Consider the following 21180-nt stretch of genomic DNA (forward strand, 5'->3'; position numbering starts at 1 on the left):
ACCCGAACAGGTAGCGCGGTCCCATCGAACGATCCCTAACCGCAGGAAAAGGGCCTACCTATTCTGGATGTCGTACCGTCATAAAGCAAAAAAAGGGAATAACAGAATGCTGAGGAAAGGAGGAAAATACACTCATTTCGGTGTGGCAGTGCGCCCAGTGGAAACGGCACCTGCTTACATGTATGGGCGAGACCCGAGTTTTGCGCTTAAACAGTCGCCTTAATCAAGCGAGAAAAAGAGTCGTGGTAAGGGTTTTTTTTTAATCGTGCCATATATTTTGCCCTCAAATTATGTAGCGTCTTGGGTCCTCTGGCTGGTGTTGTAATTTTTCTTTACCAAAATCAGATAAACGATTATGACAACCACCCCTCTTCAAAGCGTTATAAAACGTCTATGTGTCCGCTCGATTAGATCGAGCTAATCCCTCCCGATTCGTTGCGGAGTTGCGGTCGATAGGTCGGCATGGCATGGTCTAAAATAATGGTAATAAAAGTGTATTGCCTGTATTCGTAGAAGGATTATGTAAATTAAAATTAATAAAACCGTCGCACTGTGCTGCGCTAATCTCCTAACTGTTGAGTGATAATGCGGCATGAGCGAAGGTATACTGGATGGAAGCCTTTCCCAGAGAAGCTGCCAAGACCGTAGACTGTAATGGTCGATTACACTTCACCATTTTACAACACCTCAATCATCCAGCAGGTTAAAGCAGCACCACTTCAGCGTCTTCAATTCTTCGTTAATGCCTTCGCTTTTCGATTGCATGCACGTCCTTTTTATCCCCGTTTTTTTCTCCAATAAAAGTACACTTCTCTCTCTTTTTCTTGAACTCTAAACTCAAGCAATTAAAATCTCAAACGTATCGAATGCATTTAGAGCTGTTCCCAAATTCACCGCTAACGTAGCAAGGGCCTCCCGCTGCGGGCAATTAAATCACAACCTTTTTTCCTATCGACGCTGTTGCGCTGAACACGGAAGCTCTCTTTCTCCTGTGACCGTACGATCACAGCCAGGTTTTTGTTGAACCCTCATCGACGTTCGGGATGATCAGGTTTGGTTTCTAGTTTTCGTGTTACAGCTTCAGGTGTCGATCCGAACAAAAAACTGAACTCCAAGATTCGATGTACGTGTCGCAGAGCAAAAGGAAACGCTGTATTGCCCTCCTTTAATGCACACTGCATACAAAAAAGACCTCATTCCGGATTGAGGCTACCGCATTGTCCTTTTCATCCTGCATCCGGGCGAGCGATGCGGTGCGTGCAATCGGAGCCATGCCCAGGCTTTCCGATCCCACGGTGTGTCCCGATATCGGCAGGGCTAATAGAATTAATTATTGTGTACCGCTTGATTGTGTCGTTGGCTGAAGTCGAGAAACGGATGGGGAGATTTGTCTATAATGCAGGTTTTGAGCGGAGCGCGAGCCTATCATTTGGGTTTTAGAATGGCCGTTACGTGTGTGTGGTTGAAGGAGGAGCTGATCCTTGTGTCGTTGGAGTCCATAGCGGAATAGATCAAACGATTTGATCGCTTTGATAGATTTGGAATTTATTTCTGTATCCAAACTTGAGAGAGTTATCCGGAGATTTGAGAGCGTTTTAATCACAGTGTTTGTTGTGTACCTTGAAGAGCTCAGGATCTCAGGGTTTCTTCAATAATGCAGTAGCACTCAACAACACACATCAAACCCCTCGTACCTTAGGCAACATGGTTGACCTCCACTAACCTTGTTAGCTCACGATGTAACATTAATTAAATCTCGTTAGAGCCTCCAACTCAAGACGATAATAGAAATATTATGCACATAAAAAGCAAACCTTTAAGAAAACATCTCTTACCGGTGGTCTCATATCGCGCCGCGAGACATGTTACCGACATGCGCACATAACCTTAATTGCCCGCTCACTAGCTACCAAATTGAAATGTGTATGTGTGTCCACATTAGCTGCTGGTTTTAATTAATCAGCTTTGCACGACCGTCGGCTCCATTGCGTCGGCCAGCGGATGCAAAAGTTTGGCAATAGAGAGAAGTAACTTGATACGCTAGCGATCTTTACATCAATGGCACCCGATGCACCAGATCATGTCACAGTTTGGCTTAAGCTTGTTGTTGAAATTTCGCAAACCCATCAGGGTCATTTGGTTATGGTTAGCTTCACAAAAACAGCCCACAAACAAATTCATTCAATAAAACGCGAGACCTCCCATGGCAGACGATGCTCACAGATCAGCAGATCTGTGGCAGTGAATTGCACCTGCCGCGAGCATGAAAACAGGCAATAAAACGGTACTGGAACTCGACTCCGTGGTGCTACATAAATTCGCATCGAACCGGAACATCTCCCCTGTGCTGATCTTTACCGGCTTTGCGTAAAATAAAACAAAACCCCCCACCACTTTTCTTCTTCAAGAAGTTGCTGATCAAGAGCTCCGATGTGTCCGACGGTCTCACTTCAGAGGTTTAGAGATGAAATGGGCAGTTTTTGTTGTTTGTTGTTTTGGTGTCGGAAATCGTTTCGGGACCGGTTGCGTAATGGCACCGCCTGCAGTGAAGATGATGCCTCTACCGTTGGAGGTGGACAGCGCAATCGGTTGCTTGACCGGAAATTGTAGCACGCAGTATGGTATGGTTCGCGCGTGCTCGGCCGGGGCAATTCAAACGGAGAAGGCCACTTTGCGGTGAAGGAGAAGCCTCCGGTCCACCGAAATGACCGATAGCAAACCTGCACAAGATTCGGTTTCGGTTGGATGGGAACGATTTGGCACCTCAGCGTGGCGGGCATCAGTGTCGACTGTAATTGGGTGGGTTGCACTTTTTGTTGTTGCTGTCTCTCTCGTGCGTATCTAAACACACACGGTCCACGGCTGCTGCGGTTGGTGGTTTTGAGTCGGTCAAATCGGAGGTTGTCATAATTTGGGGCCGAATGGCTCACACTGCAGCAGCAGCAGAGGTCAGTAGGTTAGATGGTACGTCGTCGCACGTAGTCCAGTAGATGGCCGAACCGCGAACGAGCAGCTGGTAGGAGAAGACCCCGGATCGGACCGGTGTGTAGAGTGTTGTGTGTTGGGTGCGAAACTGAAAGTGAACCCTGCGCGCGCGTGCCTCGTCTGTGAAAACGAGAAGATAGTGCTATAAATATCACGTCCAGCAAACCGCAACTAGGTTCGTATATGGTGTGGTGTGTCGGTGTGCACGTGTGACCCTTTTCTATCGGTTGTTGCAGAGCCCTTCACGGAGGAAAGGAAGTTGCAGGGTGAATATGTTTCCGGTTTGATTGGTTCGATTGGAAAACAATAATCACAGACACCTTCTCGGTCCGTGTACACGCGTTCGCGGGGTGGGGGGCCAAAAGGATGGAACGAAAAGTAGTGTGTGTGTTGTAAAAATAAACACCTGTACAGGAAGGTCACGTCACGTGAGGCACATTGTGGAATACAGTTTTTGGTAAAAGTGTATTTATTTAAGGGATTTATTGATGTTAAAAAAGCGACATTGGAGGGAAACTACCTGTTAAGAAGGTCGTGTAGCTAAAGTGTTGTATAGGAAGCCATTCAGGTGTCGCCTGTAAGTGGAATGTATTTTTTCTTCAGCTTTTAATCCATTTGTATCGATGTTGATTTCCACTCAGGGACGTACGAAATTGTCAAAACAATTTGAAAGGCTTCAAGAGTGTCTTGAGATTGTTCGGCAATCGTATGCAGTGTGGCATAAGGGAAGCGAGGCTTTGAGGGTGTTTTTAAAGCAATTAAGTTGAGTGTGGATATTCACTACACGGTCTTTTAACAACCTAACTGAGTCTAAAGAAGTTGGGTATAGCCTTGAGTAAAACATTTTGGTTAGTAACCATTTTAAGGAATGTTGGCATTGAATGTTCATTGATATTCGCAACTCGTTCCGCAAAAGTGCGAAAAGTGTATCGAATCGATAATCAATCGCGTTTGACGATTATTTTCCAACTTTTCTCCACCTAAAGCAAAGGGGAGAGAACCACAGTTCAGATTGGAATGTTGTGGCCTACGGTAATTTCTCATTACGGGGCAGTTGGAAAGCAACTCCCGGTGGTCGTTTAAAATTACCATACCGGTGGTAAACCGCGCAATGTTGGTGTGGCTGTGTCCACCAGTGCCATTACTACTGCCCCACATCACATGCGTTACGACTGTGATGTTCGCCGGGGCTGTGTTACTTCACCAAACTCGGTCGATCCGGGTTGTTTATGTTATGCGCAACACAACTGATTGTTCCGTTTTTTTTTCTGTTGTTGGTTGTTGCCTGTTGTTCCTCCTTCTTGTGCTGCGACCTACCGACGTCTCAATTTTGCGTGCGTTTGTGTTGTTTCTGAGCTTATGTTTGTCCATGAGGAACACGCGCTGTCATCTTCAGCTCCACGACGGCGTAACGACTGCTAGACATTCTTTACGGCCTGTTGAAGGTAACAGTATATTTTGCACCTACCGGGCAGTGGCAGTCCGAGCGCCATCCCGACATTTGTTTAATGTTTATTTTGGCTACTGAATGTGTATACATGCACAACCTGCCGTACTGTCTGGTGCGCCACGACGCACGTTTCTGTACATATATGCAGGGCTAGTTCGGAGGTTGCACTGTTTATCGCTGACGAAATCTGTTTGATGTTCCAGATTTGGTGTCAACTGCACCTCAAGAACACAAAGACGCTTACTAGACAGTCAAAGGTTCGTTAAAATTAGGTATTATAAGATCTCATATCAAGTCGTCACATTGCTGAACTGGTAAACTCCACATCTTCCTCTAGTTCTTCAAATCTTATCGTGGAGCCTTCTCCGCGTGCCTTCTCTTTTGGACATAACTCTTGATACCGAATAGCTCGGGGACGATGTAAAACTGTTACCAGCTCAGAAATCACCACCGCCCAGGGCTCCCCAAGCTGTCAGGATGCCCGTTCCAATAAATTTCGTTGTTGATACGCTCTGGCCATCGACGTGACGCAGTCGCCCGCGGTATCTCAGGCTGGTAAAAAGGAAACGTCGTGTCCTACAACTTGATAAACATTGGACCCGCTAGGAAAAGGAAAATCCCCCCCTCCTGAAAAAACCAACCCCGAAGTTCAGGTTGCGCTCGTCGGCAATAACATTAATAAGATTGATTGCATTGCAATTAATGGCCGGCTGACCGCTGTTCCTTTTGTGTTGCGCTGCGCTGTAATCATCTGCGTATATTCGCTGGGCGGACGAAGAAACTTGAGGCGAAAGTAAAACACTTGATCGACAGGGACAGCAGCGGTGGTGGTGTTAGCAGATGTGTTCACGCAGCGCGGTTTGGAGCGGTTTGGAAGATTGTGTGCAAAAATTTGCACAAACTTTGTGACCTCCAGGTAAGTGGGGGTCTGCCGTGCGAGCGTCCCCATGAGCAAGTAGGTCAAACGGTGGGTTATTGATCGTTGTCAACCCCCGGGTGGCTGTTATTACTTTTTCGGTGGACTTTCCTGTTCGTTCGGACGACTTTCGACAACGCCGAGTGATCGAATTTCGCAACTCCGATCTGTGCGCGTGAGTTTGCCTTGATAAGCGACCGAGTGTAAGGAAATTGTGATACTGTTCGTTCCATTTCAGTACACCCAACCTCGGGGACGTTCTTTCACAGTAAGTACTAGAAAGAGGATGGTTAGTGTGCAAGCAGCGATGTGTTGCAAGCAAATGACAGCGCCGCATCTTTCAGCTATCGTTTGACCGCGTGGTTTCAACTACCGTGGCTCATTCGAAATTCGATTTGCGTAATTTGTAAGCCCCCCGGTGAGCACGCACGATGATTAGTGGCGACACCACGAGCAATCAGCTCAAGATCTTGGCTATTCGCCCCTCTGTTGGGTGGTGGAGGGAGTTGTTGGTCGATGGCATCACCGCCAACCGTTCGTTCACAAGCCCTCAGTCAGTCAGTCAGTCAGTCCGTCAGGACGCATTTCTGACAAGACCCTCCCGACGGCCGACAGCACTAGGGATGAATACAGTCGTCGCGTGTTCCACTCTCCTGATACATATTCATGAGATGATGCTCGGCGGTGAGTTACTGCAGTTCGATCTTTGGTGATACCTTCACGGTATGTGATTCCTTGGTGCCCGGAGGAATAGCACACACTTTAAAGGCAGACGTGCGATAGAGTGAGGGTAGCGGAGCATGTAAGATTGGTTTTGCATTTTGGATCACCCTTTCGGTTTGGCAGCCACGCTTCAGTCACAGCATGCACGCCCTAGGGATGTTTGATGTTATGGAATCCTACAATTTGAAGTTGATGACGACTCCGGTGACGATTTGGGTGTTAGAACACAATAAGAGGCTTGCTTGGTAACCCTTTTTTGTTGTGATTTTGTTGTTAATGATGGTGCGAAAAGCCCACTCACTACTCTGACTCGAAGAAACCAAAGAAAACAAGAAAACGATCAACGATCCTGTAGGTGTGACGGTAATGTGTTTGAGTTTCAATGTTTTCGGGCATATTCTTCGTCTTTAAGCCGATTAATTCCATGTCCTAGCTGGATTAAGGTTGCCCAAAATCCACCGTAAATACTTTTATCGCTCCGTCAGAAGCAAGAGCGCTCTGGCGGCTTTTGTTGGGAGTCACAGAGTGAAGTCTTGCCCAACGGTTTCCTGTCTTTGCGCAGCACCGCTGTAAAGGCGCAACTTGAATCGACTTTAAAGGTGTTTCTTGATTTGTTGGTTTTGATAAACGATCGTGCCTCGGGCAATCCTTACGCGCGATCCCATCACAATCAGGTTTCAGGCTTCTTGCCGCCCTGCCAAACGACCGAAGCGTCTTTGGCTTTGCACAGTGGAGTTCTTCTTCGTTAAGATATGGTCATTAAACAGTGTCAGAAATTTTGAGCCACAACGGTCGAAATGCACCCGGTACGAGCTGCTACAAACTCTCTGGTAGCACAAAATGTCAAGGTCAGTGTGATGTTTAGTGTGTTACGATCGCTGATACGATGTTTGCTAATTTCACCCGTTTTTCTTCAACGAAGTTCAACGTTCGCCCGCTCAGCGACCACGGCTCGGTGCGGTAAGATTTCGTTTGTCTTTCACGAAACGCCGTTTACGTAAAAAAAAAACACACACACACACACACGAAGCAAAGGTGAAACCTGTTTGTGTTTTCAATGTAACATCTCAAAATATTTGATTTATAACCACAACTGCGGACGAGTTGGCGAGGCTTGATTGTAAACCTTTTTTGCTTGTTTGTTAGGTTAGGGAAGAGGTTTTTGGGTAAACGGAAACAGCTTAACCAGTGACATTTCGTTCTTTTTTGTTTTAAATGGTGTACATTAGTCTCTACTTAAATTTGGTTTATTTTGTACTTCAAACGAAGACAAGACAATAAATTTTCCAAAAACCCCAAAACCAATTAAGAACAATGTCTTCAGCCAATGCTCAGCTAAAAGAGCATCGGTAGAGCATCGCCCCTCGTTGGCCATATGTTTTATTATCGTTTGCCAATTCCCACCTCCGTAATTGCAGCCCACACATCAATTCCCACCGCACAAACCGCAACAATTCGTTTCGTTCGGCATGCAACAATAAAATTTAATCAGCTAAACAACAACCAAGCTAAACGGTGGGCAGTCATCTAGAACGGCCGGCTCTGTGCACTCCCTACTTCTCGCTTGCCATAAATCGCCAAAAATGACCCTTCGCACAGGGACGTGCTTGCCCTTTTTCTCTACATTTTTCGCAATTGCCACTATTCCGGTACCGAAAATGCACTTCACAAAATTAACGGTCACCAACGGGATCCGTCCACACAGCAATTTCCTGGGCAGTGCAATTGATACGGAAACGTTTAGGAAACCATTCGGAGGAAAAACGAAACAAAAACACCGCCTTAGGGGTGATACTATCGCAACATAAAAGCAACAAACGCAGTCGCAATCGTTGTCGAAATCAAAATTTAATTGCAAACCATCCATCCCCGGAGGTACGCATGGGACCGCGCACACCTTTTTTTCTCTCGCCTGTGCCCTCTCGGTGCGAACATGTAATTCCATGCGCATTATGTTGCCGAAAAAATAATCATAATCGCGACTTTATCCCATGAGCACGCATCGTAAACAGTACGGTGCGGTGCAATCAGTCCACGGGGAGGAAAATAAAAACATGCACGTTACCCCAAGTGTGTCCGATTCCGGTTCTGGGCAGCTGCAGCTGTGCGCACTATGTTTTAGAGATACATACATAGAGAGAGAGAATGAGAGGAAGAGAGGGTGACGCCCTAGAGCTGCACACATCATCCCGTGGAACTGAAGACTAGGTCGCATCAGACGCGTCGGTTGGTCCCCTCCACAAAGCCAAACGCCACGATTGAAGGTCACGGACGGGAAAACCATGCCGAAAACAAAGCCTGAAAACGCGTGTTACATGCCGCACCCCATTAGCGGAGCGGTGCGTCCCTTGTCGAAAGGGATTCCATATTCCCCTTTGCGATATGAGTGCGCCTGCGCGTTCGATACGCATCGCACGCTTAATTGCACTTCTCACCCAGAGCAACTGATCAAAGAGTGCGTATCCTGCGCAGTATCCCTGCCAACAGCTGTTGGGATGTTTGTTTCATCGTCGTCATCATCATCAGCTCTCGCATACGCTGCATTACGCGTGTTTTGTTTACGTTTGCCGTGCAGCAGTCGCAGCAGTAGGGGAGGCTTTTAGAAGAGCCGATCAAAATAAAGCCTCATTTTTGACGGGTACTTCCGGACGGGACGGACGGACCCAAAGCATCAAAGCGACAGCAGCGACGACCCCGATTCTGTTCTGAGAAGAGCACCGCACAGCGCAGGGCAAGGAATGGAAAAACTGGCCATCAACAGGACTGTGTTATTCAGGCTAATCAGATACGGCTAGAACAGAGCCGGCGTCTTTTCGTTTTTAGGGTAATTGCAACTTAGCGCTTAATTGCGACCGCTTCCAAGATCCTCGCGATTGGTTGTGTCCCGCATCGCTTTTAGTTTCGTTGTCTTGAAATTAAAATAAAAACCAAATAAAACAGCGAGAGAGAGATCCCGAAAGGTGCGAAATCGAAGAAATGAGGTCGAGCAGTGCAGCGAAAATGGTTTCATTATTTGGACGTGGTCGGGAAAGCGTCCAGCTTGTTCGGCAACGCTGTGAGACACCAAGAACAACTGTCACCGATTTTGTTCACAAGCCTCTGTGGACGCATTAGCGTCTTTCCCTTTTTTGGAGGGCGCATGGTGTTAGTAAAGCCGCGGTAGCAGCTGATGAAGACCAACGGTACAGCTGGTTATGAGTCAGACACAAAGCAGAAGCATTCAACGGAAAAGAAACAGATCTCGAAAAAAAAAAACAGAAACTGTTGTCCATGTCCGCTTCCAATGGCGCTAACTTAAACCGAGATCTAGTCAGTTTCGCGAACACCTCCTCTCTGGTTGGTCTAGTGCCAAAAAATCGCGTTTTGAGGCGCATCTTTTAACTCCACTGTGCTAAACAATTGCTGCCGGAAGAGACCGACTGAGCGAGGAAGCGATGCTTATCGTGCCTGCATGAGAATCAGAACAACAAACGGGTACTGTTTTAACCGTCCAAGCGAGGTGTCAAAAGCATGGAAGTTTGTGGCTCTGGAGACAGGTTTTAGTTTGAACTTTTCAAGTTCAAACTGTGACTCGCCCTCTGTTATGGCGTGAATAAGTAACTCTCTGTGACGACGTTTACGAGTTCCTGGATGTGTTGTGCAGATTAAGCGATTTTGCAGAGGATGTTGGCTTTTTTTGGACTTTGGTAAGATTTATGAATAATTTCAACTTAAGAAAGGCGTTCGTCCAAATCCCACAGTAAATTTCTGGACGGTCTCATACTCACCTCCCCTAAACGTTGGATTGCAGCTATTGCGCAAGACATTCCGCACACTATTATCCACTTAAGTCAATCTGTCTGTACGCAAGATGATACTCGGGTACTTCATTGCACCAATGGCGATCAGCATCATCATCATCTTCGCAAGATATGCACACTTGGCGCAAATTATTGCGATCTGCGAAAGCCAGTAAACATAAACAGCACGTCCGTCCTGCTTTCCGTCGAAAGAGCTGACGGGGCGCTTTTATCAAAAAGCAGCCAGTCGTCTTCCAACCATGAACCTAATGTCGGACAGTCGAGGATCGGGGAGGAGGTATCAGTGTAGTGTAAATATTCACCAACACCTAGCTTGCAACAGTTCATCTTCCTCAAGAGCCCTCCGAACCGAACACACTATTAACCTCGTCCAGCGCCAATCGGCGGTAATTTATGCAAATTGCGTGGTCGTCTGGGAGGCGAGGGAAGTAACAAAAAAATCACAAACCCAATCTTCGTCGCAAATGCATGCCCACGACCTGATTGATTTGTGAATTGTTCAGAGTGTATGCACGTAGCGCTCTCTATGTGTGTGTGATTGTACTTGCTTATTTATTTGCTCATTGTATTGTTACCCGGCAATAGGAGTGCGCTTGAGAAGTGCATTCTTGCCCGTAGCAACCCGACAGCGATAATGCCTCTCGGTCTGGCAAGTGGATTTTGCGCTTGGTGTGGTGTTGATTTGGAGTGCTAGTCGTGTGGTTCGCGATCGTTTCGTCCCAATGTCACCGGTAAGAGCCGTTGTAGACAACGCGTCTGCAAGCGCAGGATCACGAGTTTAACGCACGAAGTCTTTGGGCATTAGAGACTGGTTTGCGGTTGCACCTCAACAGGTACCGGTGCGTAGTGTGTGAGATGCTTTGTGATGGTAATTAAGGTGACTAATCATACACTCGGCACGTTCACGACTGTCGGTGATGTTGATGTTGGCGGTGGCGTGCGGAGGTTGTACGGTTTAAGGTTTTACGTTTTGGCAAAGGCATATAGAGGAAATCAAAGCAAAGTCTTCAATCATGGCACAGAATTACCATAAAAATTGACTAGAAGTCAGTCAGAATTAGGTGCTAAAGCACAATATGACACCTGGGACGCCAACAGGAAGATTACATAAATGTATCAATATCTGAGTTTGATTAAGGCTGATCTGCCGGAACAGTTTTAGCCTTCAGGCAAAGAATTTTGTAAATTACTATAATAGCTCAAAGGTACAACTAGCTCAACTAGCTCCCAAAAGCCTTCTACGACCTTCCACCTGTACACTGTAGCTTTTCGCGTAGGCTAACCCCCGTTTGCACCTGCACCAGACTTTTTGGAATGTCTATGCTGTCTATTTTTCCCTGTCATTTGACCCTCACTGCAACCATCAATTAAAAGCACCCTCTCAGCCATCTGTGCAGCCTACGGACCGAGGCTCCGCTCTGTAGTGCTCTGCGTGTTAGAATTAAATATAATTATGACTAGCGCACCCGTGTACCCGTTCCACGCAAAATGATGGCCCTGATATTCGCCCAAGCCCAGGCGTTGCGTTCGGCGATGCTGCAGCGAACCATTTTTGGCCACGTTCGGGCATAAGTCCACCGACGCAATTGCAATAGCCCAGCCCTTTTCTCGGCTTGAGCAGCTGCTTCTTGCTGCTCTCCAACACACTTCAAGTAGCATCGATCGGCATTTGTTCATCGTATTTGCTTAATGAAGTGAATCTAATTAACTACTTAGCTCTCGATTCGTGCATTGGTGATCGGGCTGAGTGCAATTGCTGTGAGTGCCCTCCTCGATTCGCCCAAGTCATCAGTTAATAAAGCAACAAATCATTTATCTTACCATCATCAGCCTTTGAGACGCCGCGTGCATCGTCACCCAGCGCGTCGACAAAGGCATCGCCCTTCGCCACTGTGAGATGCACATGCACCTCTAGAAGCATTCTAATAGGGACGGATGCGTTTTTGCCCTTCTCTCTCTCTCTTTCACACAAACACTGCCCGATGGATGTGTGGGTTCGTCGTTTGAGACGATGAAGCTTGGGTGGTTCACATGGAATCCAAACAAATAAAGTCAGTCATATTCACATCTCGAAAGGGCTAGGGTGTGTGCGCTTGAATCTGTGTATCTTGGCGGTTCGTGTCTCCCGAGAGCGCCTGAAAAGGGGCGAAGAAAAAGCAAGCGTAACGCAGACACATCTAAGAGGCGAAAGAGAGCGTGTGCTGTGTGTAAGAGAAGGGAGAAGCGGGAGCGGGCGTGTCAATTAATTTCAATAATAACGCTCGTTGTTTTATTCCTCGCCTCTTCCGACAGATTCCGCGGGCATCTTGCAGAAGTGGAGCAAGCTACGACGCCGCTGCGCCTCGTTCAAGTCAGTCTCCGGGCCGGCCTCGCTCGATTCGGACACCAACTTCATCTTGGCCGAGCATCCAGGTCACTATCAGATCATCAGTACTGCGACCGGCTCGCCGGTACCGCCCCGTGCCGCACTCACCAACCCGTCAAAGGTTCAGCCGTCACCGCACCAACATCATCACCACCATCATCCGCTGTACCACGGGCATCATCACCATCCCCACGGGTTACATCTACCAGCACACCACCACAATCTGCCACCGCGAGGTCCCACCCATCCGCACCACAACCACCACCACCACCACCACCATCATCTTCACCACAGTCATCTGCATCATCAGCAGCAGCAGCAACAGCAGCAGCATCAGCTCCATCATCATCCGCTCGTTGACTATCCGCTGCCCGGCGGTCACCTGCTGGACGGTCCGCCACCGCTCGCGTCCGGCTACGATCCCAAAAACTGGGAGCTCCGACACTCAAGCTCCTCGTCCGCATCGGCCTCATCCTCCTCCACGATCGGGGCACCGCCAGCCATACCCCCGGACGAGTACTGGCAGCACTTTCCGCACGAACCGAGCGATGTCAAGCTGTGGCGTCTAGGTGCGCACCAGACGTACGCACATCGCATCCACGTGAATCCGCCCCAGCGGCGCAGCGCGCACAGCATCGACTGGGAGTACAACGTGCAGCGGTACGAGAACATGTGCGACAACATGGCACCGCCGCCGCCCCGGATCTTCCGCACCGAGAAGCTGCAGTACTACGACGAGCTGTCGGACGTGAAGCGACCAGTGCAGGCTGGCAGTGAGCCGACCCAGGAGAGCAATGGTGGCATAAAGGTCGCAAAAGAGATCAAGCTGCCGAGTCTGAAGACGTTCAAGTCGGCGTCGATGCGTCTGCCGGGCCAGAAGTCTTCAATACATGAGGTGCAGCAGCTGTTGAGGAGTAAGTTCAACCGCATACATGCGGGATTGCGCAAACGGAGAGCGCTGTCGGTGCAGGAGGTGTTCCAGGTACCGGGGACACCCGGGACAGCTTCCGGCGTGCAGGCAACACCAACCAAACCCACGTTCTATGTGCCCTCGCCCCTGGTTAGTGAACGGACGCCCCATCGTGGTGTGACGACGCGCTACAGCGAAGAGGAGGAAGGTAACGGCCCAAGAACGGCTCCCTTTCTGGACGAGGAGGATCAACGGGATGGTTTGGCGTCCGATCGGCACGCGGACGAGGAGGAAGGCCCCGTCAGTCTGCCTTACATTAGTGAAACGATGCTAGCAGAAACGGTGGCCGTGAAGAAGGTTACCCTCCGCTCGACCGATCACAGTCCCAGCCCGCGCAAGGAACGCACCAAGACCTGGTACCGCAGCATAGACTTCAATGCGGCGTTGCAGAAACTGGAATCGCATCGACACTCGCTCGACACCAAAGGCACACCAAAGAAACAGTCGTCCGAACCGGAGACTCCCGCAGTCAAAGAGCGGTCAAAGCCGGATCGGACCACCACCGAAGAAGTCACCGCCACGGCCAACGCCACCACTGCCGCCAAACCGAACTTCTCCATCGGAGGGCGCGTGAGTTTGCGCGAGCGAGTAGAAAACATGAACCTAAGTCGATTGCGCCCGTCAAAAGTGTCCTCCGGTGGCAGTCCCGTCCCATCCGCCACGACGCCGGTGGCCGTTGTGAAGAAGGTGTCGGACGCGCGCAAGATACGGCCCCGCAGCCACTCGCCGTTGAAAAACATCAAGATAAACCTGTCGCCGGTAAAGAAGGCAACCGGCGCTGCCGCCACTCCATCTCTGGGGGCCGACAAAGCCTCCAAGCGGGAATCGATCGGTCTGTTTGGCCGGCTAAACCGGATGATGCATCAGCACGGGCTCGGTGGGCTTGGGAGTGATAAGGCGGCGGCGGCGGTGGCTGACGGTGCCAGTACCCGCAAGCCGAACGGTAAATCGCTCGTTGTCGTCCCCGGCAGTGCGTCCAAAAATGGTGCCGAGGATGGGTCGGTGACTTCTGCTTCCGTGGCGCGTCCAACCGGAACCGATAAGGCAGTCGGGGCGGGCAGTGCTGGCGTCAGCTTCGGTGGGAATGTTAGTAAACAGTCGACGATACAGAAGCTGACGCAGCTGAGCAGTTGCAACCGGCGAGAACAGCAGCAGCAGCAGCAGCAGCAGCAGCAAATGCAGCAATCAAAGACGGAAACTACGCATGAACGTGACCGGAAATCCAAACAGGTGAGTAAGAGCACGTTTGTACGACCTTTGCACGATGCGTTGGGAACTTGGGAACGGTTCTTCAGGTTTGCTGCTGCACTGGTTGGAGTGTTGGTGAGGGATTTCAATAGGTCTTTCACTGGTGTTCGTGTTTGGAAAGTATGATTTGTCATGTAGAAGTCATTCAGTTGTGTCGTACTTTGCATCCATTGGATGACGAATTTAGTGCTTATTTATGTCTTATGGATGAATAATCCTCAAACCAAACTGAAGTGAATCTTCAACCGTTACTGTCTGGGGTTGATGATTTATGAACCAACGCCGGGAATTCCTAAATAGAAAGTCTAGTCTGACAAATAGAGACGTCAAGAAAGTAGAACAAGCCGGTCAAGAGCATCTTAATGTGTCACTTTTGCTGTTATCGTAGCTAGAGCTACTTCCACTCTGAGCTACTCAAGTTCCGTGTTGAGTACCTCATGGACCGTGGGGGTCAGATCAGCTGATTGTGTTGTAAGCGAGTGTTGAAGTGTACGACAAATGATGTAGCACACACTTTAATTGGACTCACTTCCCGGTAACAGGTCGCATTCCGTTACGCCGTATTTTTCCCACCACTTTCGTCCGCCGAGACTCGAAGAACGCACCGTTCTCTCCGTTGATTGTATTATATGATTGTAAACATTATTATGCTAATCATGTGCCCGACAGTGTAACAGCGGATGGATCTCCCTCGCCCTCGCTTAGAACAATACTCACTAAAACCAATGCGCAAGAGGGATCCTCTCTATGGACGAACAATCGCCACAGGGCAGCGAAGGGAAGTGATTAGTTTCACGCCCACTCCCATCGGCGACCCGAGCTGGACGGTGTTCTCTATCGAATCATCAACACCCGCTGAGTTGCTGCGGGCTTGTTTGCAGCTTGCTCCGAGCTTCCCGTGCTTCGATGTGCTAACGGCCGGAAAAGTCGGAACTGATCAAAGCCAAGGCAACGTAGCGAACCGACTCCTACACGTGACCCGAGTAATTATTAGAAGGTGAGACCGGTGGTGAGTCTCTTGGACGGGTCGCGCTCGCTACGTAGCTGGGAATTGGGGCCTGTTCGTTTATGGTTGAAAACATTTAAAATGTTAATACGACGACACTCTCGATTCTGGCCAGCTTTCTTGCAGCCCAAAAACTCCGCTTCACTTGGGGGCATCTGCGTGACCTGGCACAGGTTTGTTTCCCCCCCACAGGTTGTTGTTTTATTCTTTCCCGCACAAACGTGCACTCCACGCAGCACGGACCGTATCATAATTTCAAAGTTTTTTTGCCGACGACAGGTCCGGTGGGCTTGGATTTATTGCTGCTTTGGTATGGCTTTGGGCTGTGCAGGCTTTTAGCAGCGCCGAAGAATCGGTGTGACGATGCCGCGATCTGGACACGACGATGACCAATTTGTAACCATAAGCGGTTACATGTCGTACATCGGGCACAGAATAGGCGCGCGAGCGGCTGGGCACCTGTGCACGTTCAGCAGCTTCGCTGTATACGCCGATTGCTCAATACGTTCCGACCTCGGCGTAGTTGCTCCGATTCCAACCGCCACCGGAAGGTCTAATTAATCATACCTCGCAGTGTCGTGGATACCGATGTCACATACCGCAGTGCCGGCATCACAATCGAACCGACTGGCTCGGAAACTGGACTCCGCTGATTGTCGAAGGCCATCAGGCGCGCGTAGCCTCCCATTCTTGGTCGGGAATGTTTCCACCGTTCGTTGTTCGAGCGGGCAACGCAACTGGATCAAAGTGGGCTGGTAAGCCTCACCTCACCAAGACAATCCGTCCAGATTTAGTGTGTGAATCAGTGCATCAAAACCTCTGATGATCATGATTAATAACTCCCCATTCCCGACCGCGGCTGATCGGTCGACCTGATAAGCCTCGATTTGCGCGTCGTGGGTTAGCTTGTTTTATGTACTCAGATGCTAGATCTCTGGTCTCTTGTTAACTATCATCATGCCGTCAGTAAGCAGAAACGCAGAAACGGTCGTGCTAATTCCGGAAGCAAATCTCTCGGAAACATTTCCGTTGGCGGTTTTAGAACGCTAGAAAGTTCAACCAAGCGATCGGAAGCGCTGCGAAAAGGCAGGAAGCGGCAGTGAGCAGCCAGTCTATTTACTTTGATGTTGCAGTTATGGTGAATACAATCAACGGCAGGTGTGTTTGATGATGCCCTTCGAATAACTTGCCATCAGTTAGAGCTTAGACCGGTTGAAGCCTCCGGCCCTTCGTACAAACGGCATAGCTTTTCCTTCGATTGTGGAGCTCCAAAAACTAACGAGCTATTTCCATAACGGGCAGAAGCAGACGGAACGGGTTGTTTATTTTGGTTTCGGGCTAATTTTCTGTTACACATTTTACCAGATGATGAACCCCCATTCCCATGCTCGTTGGTGGCTTGTCTTGGCGCCTAGGTTAATGTTGTTCGTTTCTACTTTGTTTGTGTTGTACGCGCTTTGAGTCACCACCTTGTGGCCTAATTTTGACGGACAGGGCTATTGCTACTTGAAAACGCCTTTATGAAAGAAGAATAAGTCATTATATCAGAAGAGCAGTGAAATTGGTTGGGGCTTTGGGGAGAAAGTTAAGCGTGAGCACAGGAGCAGGTCACTTTTGATGCAACCAATTAATTATTATATTTTTATACGTATAAAAGACCTTCTTATAAGAGAATATGCTTCTTTGTCAGGAGGCAGTGTTTTGTTTCTTATTACCACTTCCTGATTTGTCTTTACTAATCGGCAATGTCTTAAGATGTAGCTCGTAAAGATGTAGCTGTCAACCCACAGGCTCTGCAGCAGAATCTTATCTTTATGAGCCTTCTCACATCACTTCGTCCGTTGATCTTTGTGAATATTCACTTGCTGCGCTAACCTACGCCATTCGGTACAGCAAACAATCGCCAGACAAGAGTTTCAAACTCCTCAACCAAGTCGAGTTAACAGTATAACAAACGGAGTATCATAAAACCCAAATTTGTCAACTGCATCTTGTCTGTGCCGAATCTGTCGGAAATTGGATCGGCTCAAAACTAAAAACCGATCATAAAGTTGTTTATTTTAAAGTAGTTTAAGCTCCAGATGCTCGCACACAGCACACAGAATGAAGTCACCCGGCCGGCGCCGGCTGCGTGTGACATTTTATTGATATCGTAAAACGATGGCTGATTAGATCATCGGCATGAAAGGCAGGTCTTTTCAGGAGCTGCATCCGATACAAAGCGACGATGACATAGGCAAACAAGTTGTGTCCAAACGGGAGGGTCCAAAACATACAAAAATCTGACCTGCTCCGTTGCCTATCCCGGAAATTGTGGCGTGCCATGTTTAGCTATCAGCCCGACGAAAACGATCACTGTCCACATCTTCGATACAACCCCACAAAAAGCACCTCTTTTAATTGACATCCAGTTTTGGAGCTCGTGGTCACTGGGAAATTTGGTTCGGAACACACATACGGGAAGCTGCAAAAGAAACCACCGCGCATGTGACCTCACAGGACGCGTGATCGTTTAAAGGTTTTCGGTTGGCACGCAGGAATGCATAATTTCTTCCCCCGGTGGTGATTTAATTGGACCGTTCGGTGGATCTGTCCAAAGGCTACACGGTTAGGCTTTCAGCACCTCCTTTCATGGTGGGCTTCTGCGGGCAAAGAAGAAAGTGCTGCGCACCCAAGATGCGTCCGGTGCGATAGTGCGCACCGGAACAAGTCACCCAAAACCGGAGCGGAATTTCGATTCCGGTCGATCGTACGCGAGCGAGCGGCAAGGGACTTCTTCGTGAGGTATACCCGCCCGTTGGGAAGCCAGGCAGGTGGCTCGATTTGTGACCTAAACGCTTTTAATAAACAAAACTGTTCAACCAATTCATTAACAGTCCCGGATGTGGATCGGGGAATACACAGAGAAGAGGGAGAGAGAGAGAACTCTCACGAAGAATAAGGACCAACAAAACATTGGTGAGATCGTTTGGACACTCACTTTCTCACCGGGGACCTTTCAGGGCTTTGTTGTGACGCGGAGAGGGCGAATTCTGAGGGCGCCAGTATTTACATAGCTTGAGCGTCCCCCACTCTCCTTCCTCTTGCTGCTATAAAACATCCCTGTACGAGGTGAAAGAGCAACGTTGTTAATAAAGATATGATATTTTACGGTCGCTACTTCCGCGCCTCGTTCCGGGGTGGGCAGCATCTCTTGGAAAGGGGAAGGGTCTGATGCATCATTGCAGCAATTTAAATTTCCCAAGAATTCGGTGGCGGCATGAAATTGATATTTCATGTTTACCCCGGTAGCCTCTCCGCTCCACCATGTCTTCCATCACGTTCATCCAACAATCCAATCGATGAAATATGAGAAAATCATGTCCAAACTCGCCTCGCATGCCGGCATCTCAAGTGAAACTGATGCAGCAGCAGCAGCAGCATCGTCTTGTGGTTTCACCCATTCCGCCATGTATCAGTTCGTAGCGAGAGAGGTTCGGCTGCGTGTGTGTGGCGGCATCCTTCGTCATTTGCGCAAAACCTTATTCGCATGATGTTTTAATTAACTTCCTCGCCGGTGCATCTTTCAGCTTTTGCTGCTTTTGCTGCACGGGGAAGCGGGTCCGCGGATTTAGGGAGGATGAAATTAGCTTCGCGAATTGCACACACTCTCATGCGGATAGAAAACGTTTGGAAATTATTTGCGGATGTGAAACGGCTCTTTCTCGCGTGTGCCCATTTGTGCCAGAGGAGTTTATTTTGGATAGAGCATAACGCTTTTTCCGCTCGTTTTGCTAATGAATGTCAGTATATTTTAGAGATGTTTGGCATTTATTAAGCGATCAGTTGATTGACTGGTAATATTCTAATTCTAAACGATCTTGCCTAAAACAGCATATGATTAACGATTTGCAATATATTTAGAATCGTCAATTTCCTGAACAAAGTGAACGAATCGCTCCATTAAATGCTGCTAAACTGTCCTAATTGATAATTTAGGAGCACAATCGCCGGTACAACATTATCCATGCCTTTTAAGCTGATCGTGATCCCACGTTCGATCTCCACCTGTGCCTGAAATCAAGATCATGGATAGTGTTCGTCTGTCCATCAGATTGAACTCCAGTCCAGTTCGTCATGCTCTTTGTACGTCGTGCCAACAGTTATGCTCTCGTGTGCTTAACTGCGGACCAGCACAATTAATATACCGCACAAATCTGCGTCTATGATCGGTGGTTCGGTTGATCCAGGAAGTAAAAATGATCCCGCTGCCAATTATTTCGGCTGGAAATTCCCTTGCTTACCGAAGAGAGGAAGACCGACAATGAAGGAATTCCACCAAGAGCGGGTGTGTGTGTCGTTCCCGCAGCGGTAGATGTGACTGTGGTTTGGAGCATAGTTTTTTTTACACCCATTATGGACGGCCTTGAAAAGTCCACGCGAGAGCACGATCCATATAATGAGCAAACGAGCTGAAATCGAGCCTCCGCTACAGCAACTACGAGATGATCGTTCCCAACTCCTACCCAGAACATGATGAAGCTTGCAAACACGACTTGAACAAAAATCTTCGCCTTATTGTTGATCCGATAGCGATGATGAAAGCAAAAGCACACAACAAGCGATCTGCTACCGGATTTGTTGGGAGGTCCGCCGTCCCAAGCAAAGGATTGCCACTAATACGGAAGGATTTTCTTCGCTTGAGGCATAGCTTCTTGGTGTCTTCCCCTTCAAAGTTTGCCTTAATGGGGTTGGGACGTGGGACTTCCATCCTGTACGCAAAAGTAACTTTTTTGCCTTGTGCCTTGTGGCGTCTGTGCTGAAGAAGTCGCTTCAAAGTGATCGCCCAATTTCACGGTGTCATGGTGACTTGCTGCGTGAGTTCTGAGCGCAAAGATTCGGGGTAAAGATATTCACTCTTGGGGGCTTTTTTTTTGTCTAGTTGGGACACAGTTAACTTCCCATTTAATATGTTCGACATTGTAAACGAGATTGTTACCGTACAGCCGATCAGCATGGGCGTCTTGTTGCAGAAAGAGTACCTAGAGGTGACGACAGTGGCGGAGTCCTCCACACTCCCTTCCTTCCAGTGGAGCAATTTAACGGTGCAGAGTGCAAAAAAGCGCGCCAATTGATGCCACGATGATCACTTCCTTGATGTTGTGCCATCTTTTTGCTCTAGCTATATTAACCGTACGGCGATTGATCGCGTCCGTGTCTGGGTTAATCGATTCGCTGCGCGGTAAAATCGGTGTCGGCGAATTAAGGGGCATGCAATGGTTGGTCCCAGGATTAGTTGATCGTGTAGCGCTTGTTTCTTTGTGCTCCCTTCGGTTGGATTATCTGGGGAAACCAATTTAGTGATGAGATCTATATCTTGGATGCTTTTTGTGCTAAGCACGGGAATCTTCATTTATTCTAATGTCTAGCGCTTCAATTACCGTGTAATATTGGAAGTTTTTAGGTCCTTTCAGGTTATTCTTGCGTGACGTTCTTGGTGCAGTTTAGTTGTTTAGTTGTTACAAATATGGCGATCATTACGGTGACTTCAACAATCATAACAAACCTGTTATTCTGCCACACAGCTAACGAGCGCATCATAATTGAGATGTTGCTCTTCTTACTACCCTTGTCCCAAATTAAACTCCTCCAAAAACGCGCCCCAAAATAAACCTAAATAATCCATCTTCCGAACCGGTAAGCTGTAATTCTTTTTCAATGCTAAACGCTTACGCTCC

General features: G+C 48.4%; 1 protein-coding gene across 5 annotated transcripts in view; it reads left to right on the forward strand.

Annotated features, from left to right (window-relative positions):
• The window catches only part of LOC3291478 (uncharacterized), a 58513-nt gene that overhangs the window by 30215 nt on the left and 7118 nt on the right, over positions 1–21180 (forward strand). For all 5 annotated transcript variants that reach the window (XM_061654569.1, XM_061654571.1, XM_061654570.1 and 2 more), the window contains exon 4: positions 12167–14439. In XM_061654569.1, coding sequence (XP_061510553.1) covers positions 12167–14439 — 2273 coding nt within the window. The remainder of the gene's footprint in view (positions 1–12166; positions 14440–21180) is intronic.

This window comes from Anopheles gambiae, chromosome 3, assembly GCF_943734735.2.
Source record: "Anopheles gambiae chromosome 3, idAnoGambNW_F1_1, whole genome shotgun sequence".
NCBI lineage: Eukaryota > Metazoa > Arthropoda > Insecta > Diptera > Culicidae > Anopheles > Anopheles gambiae.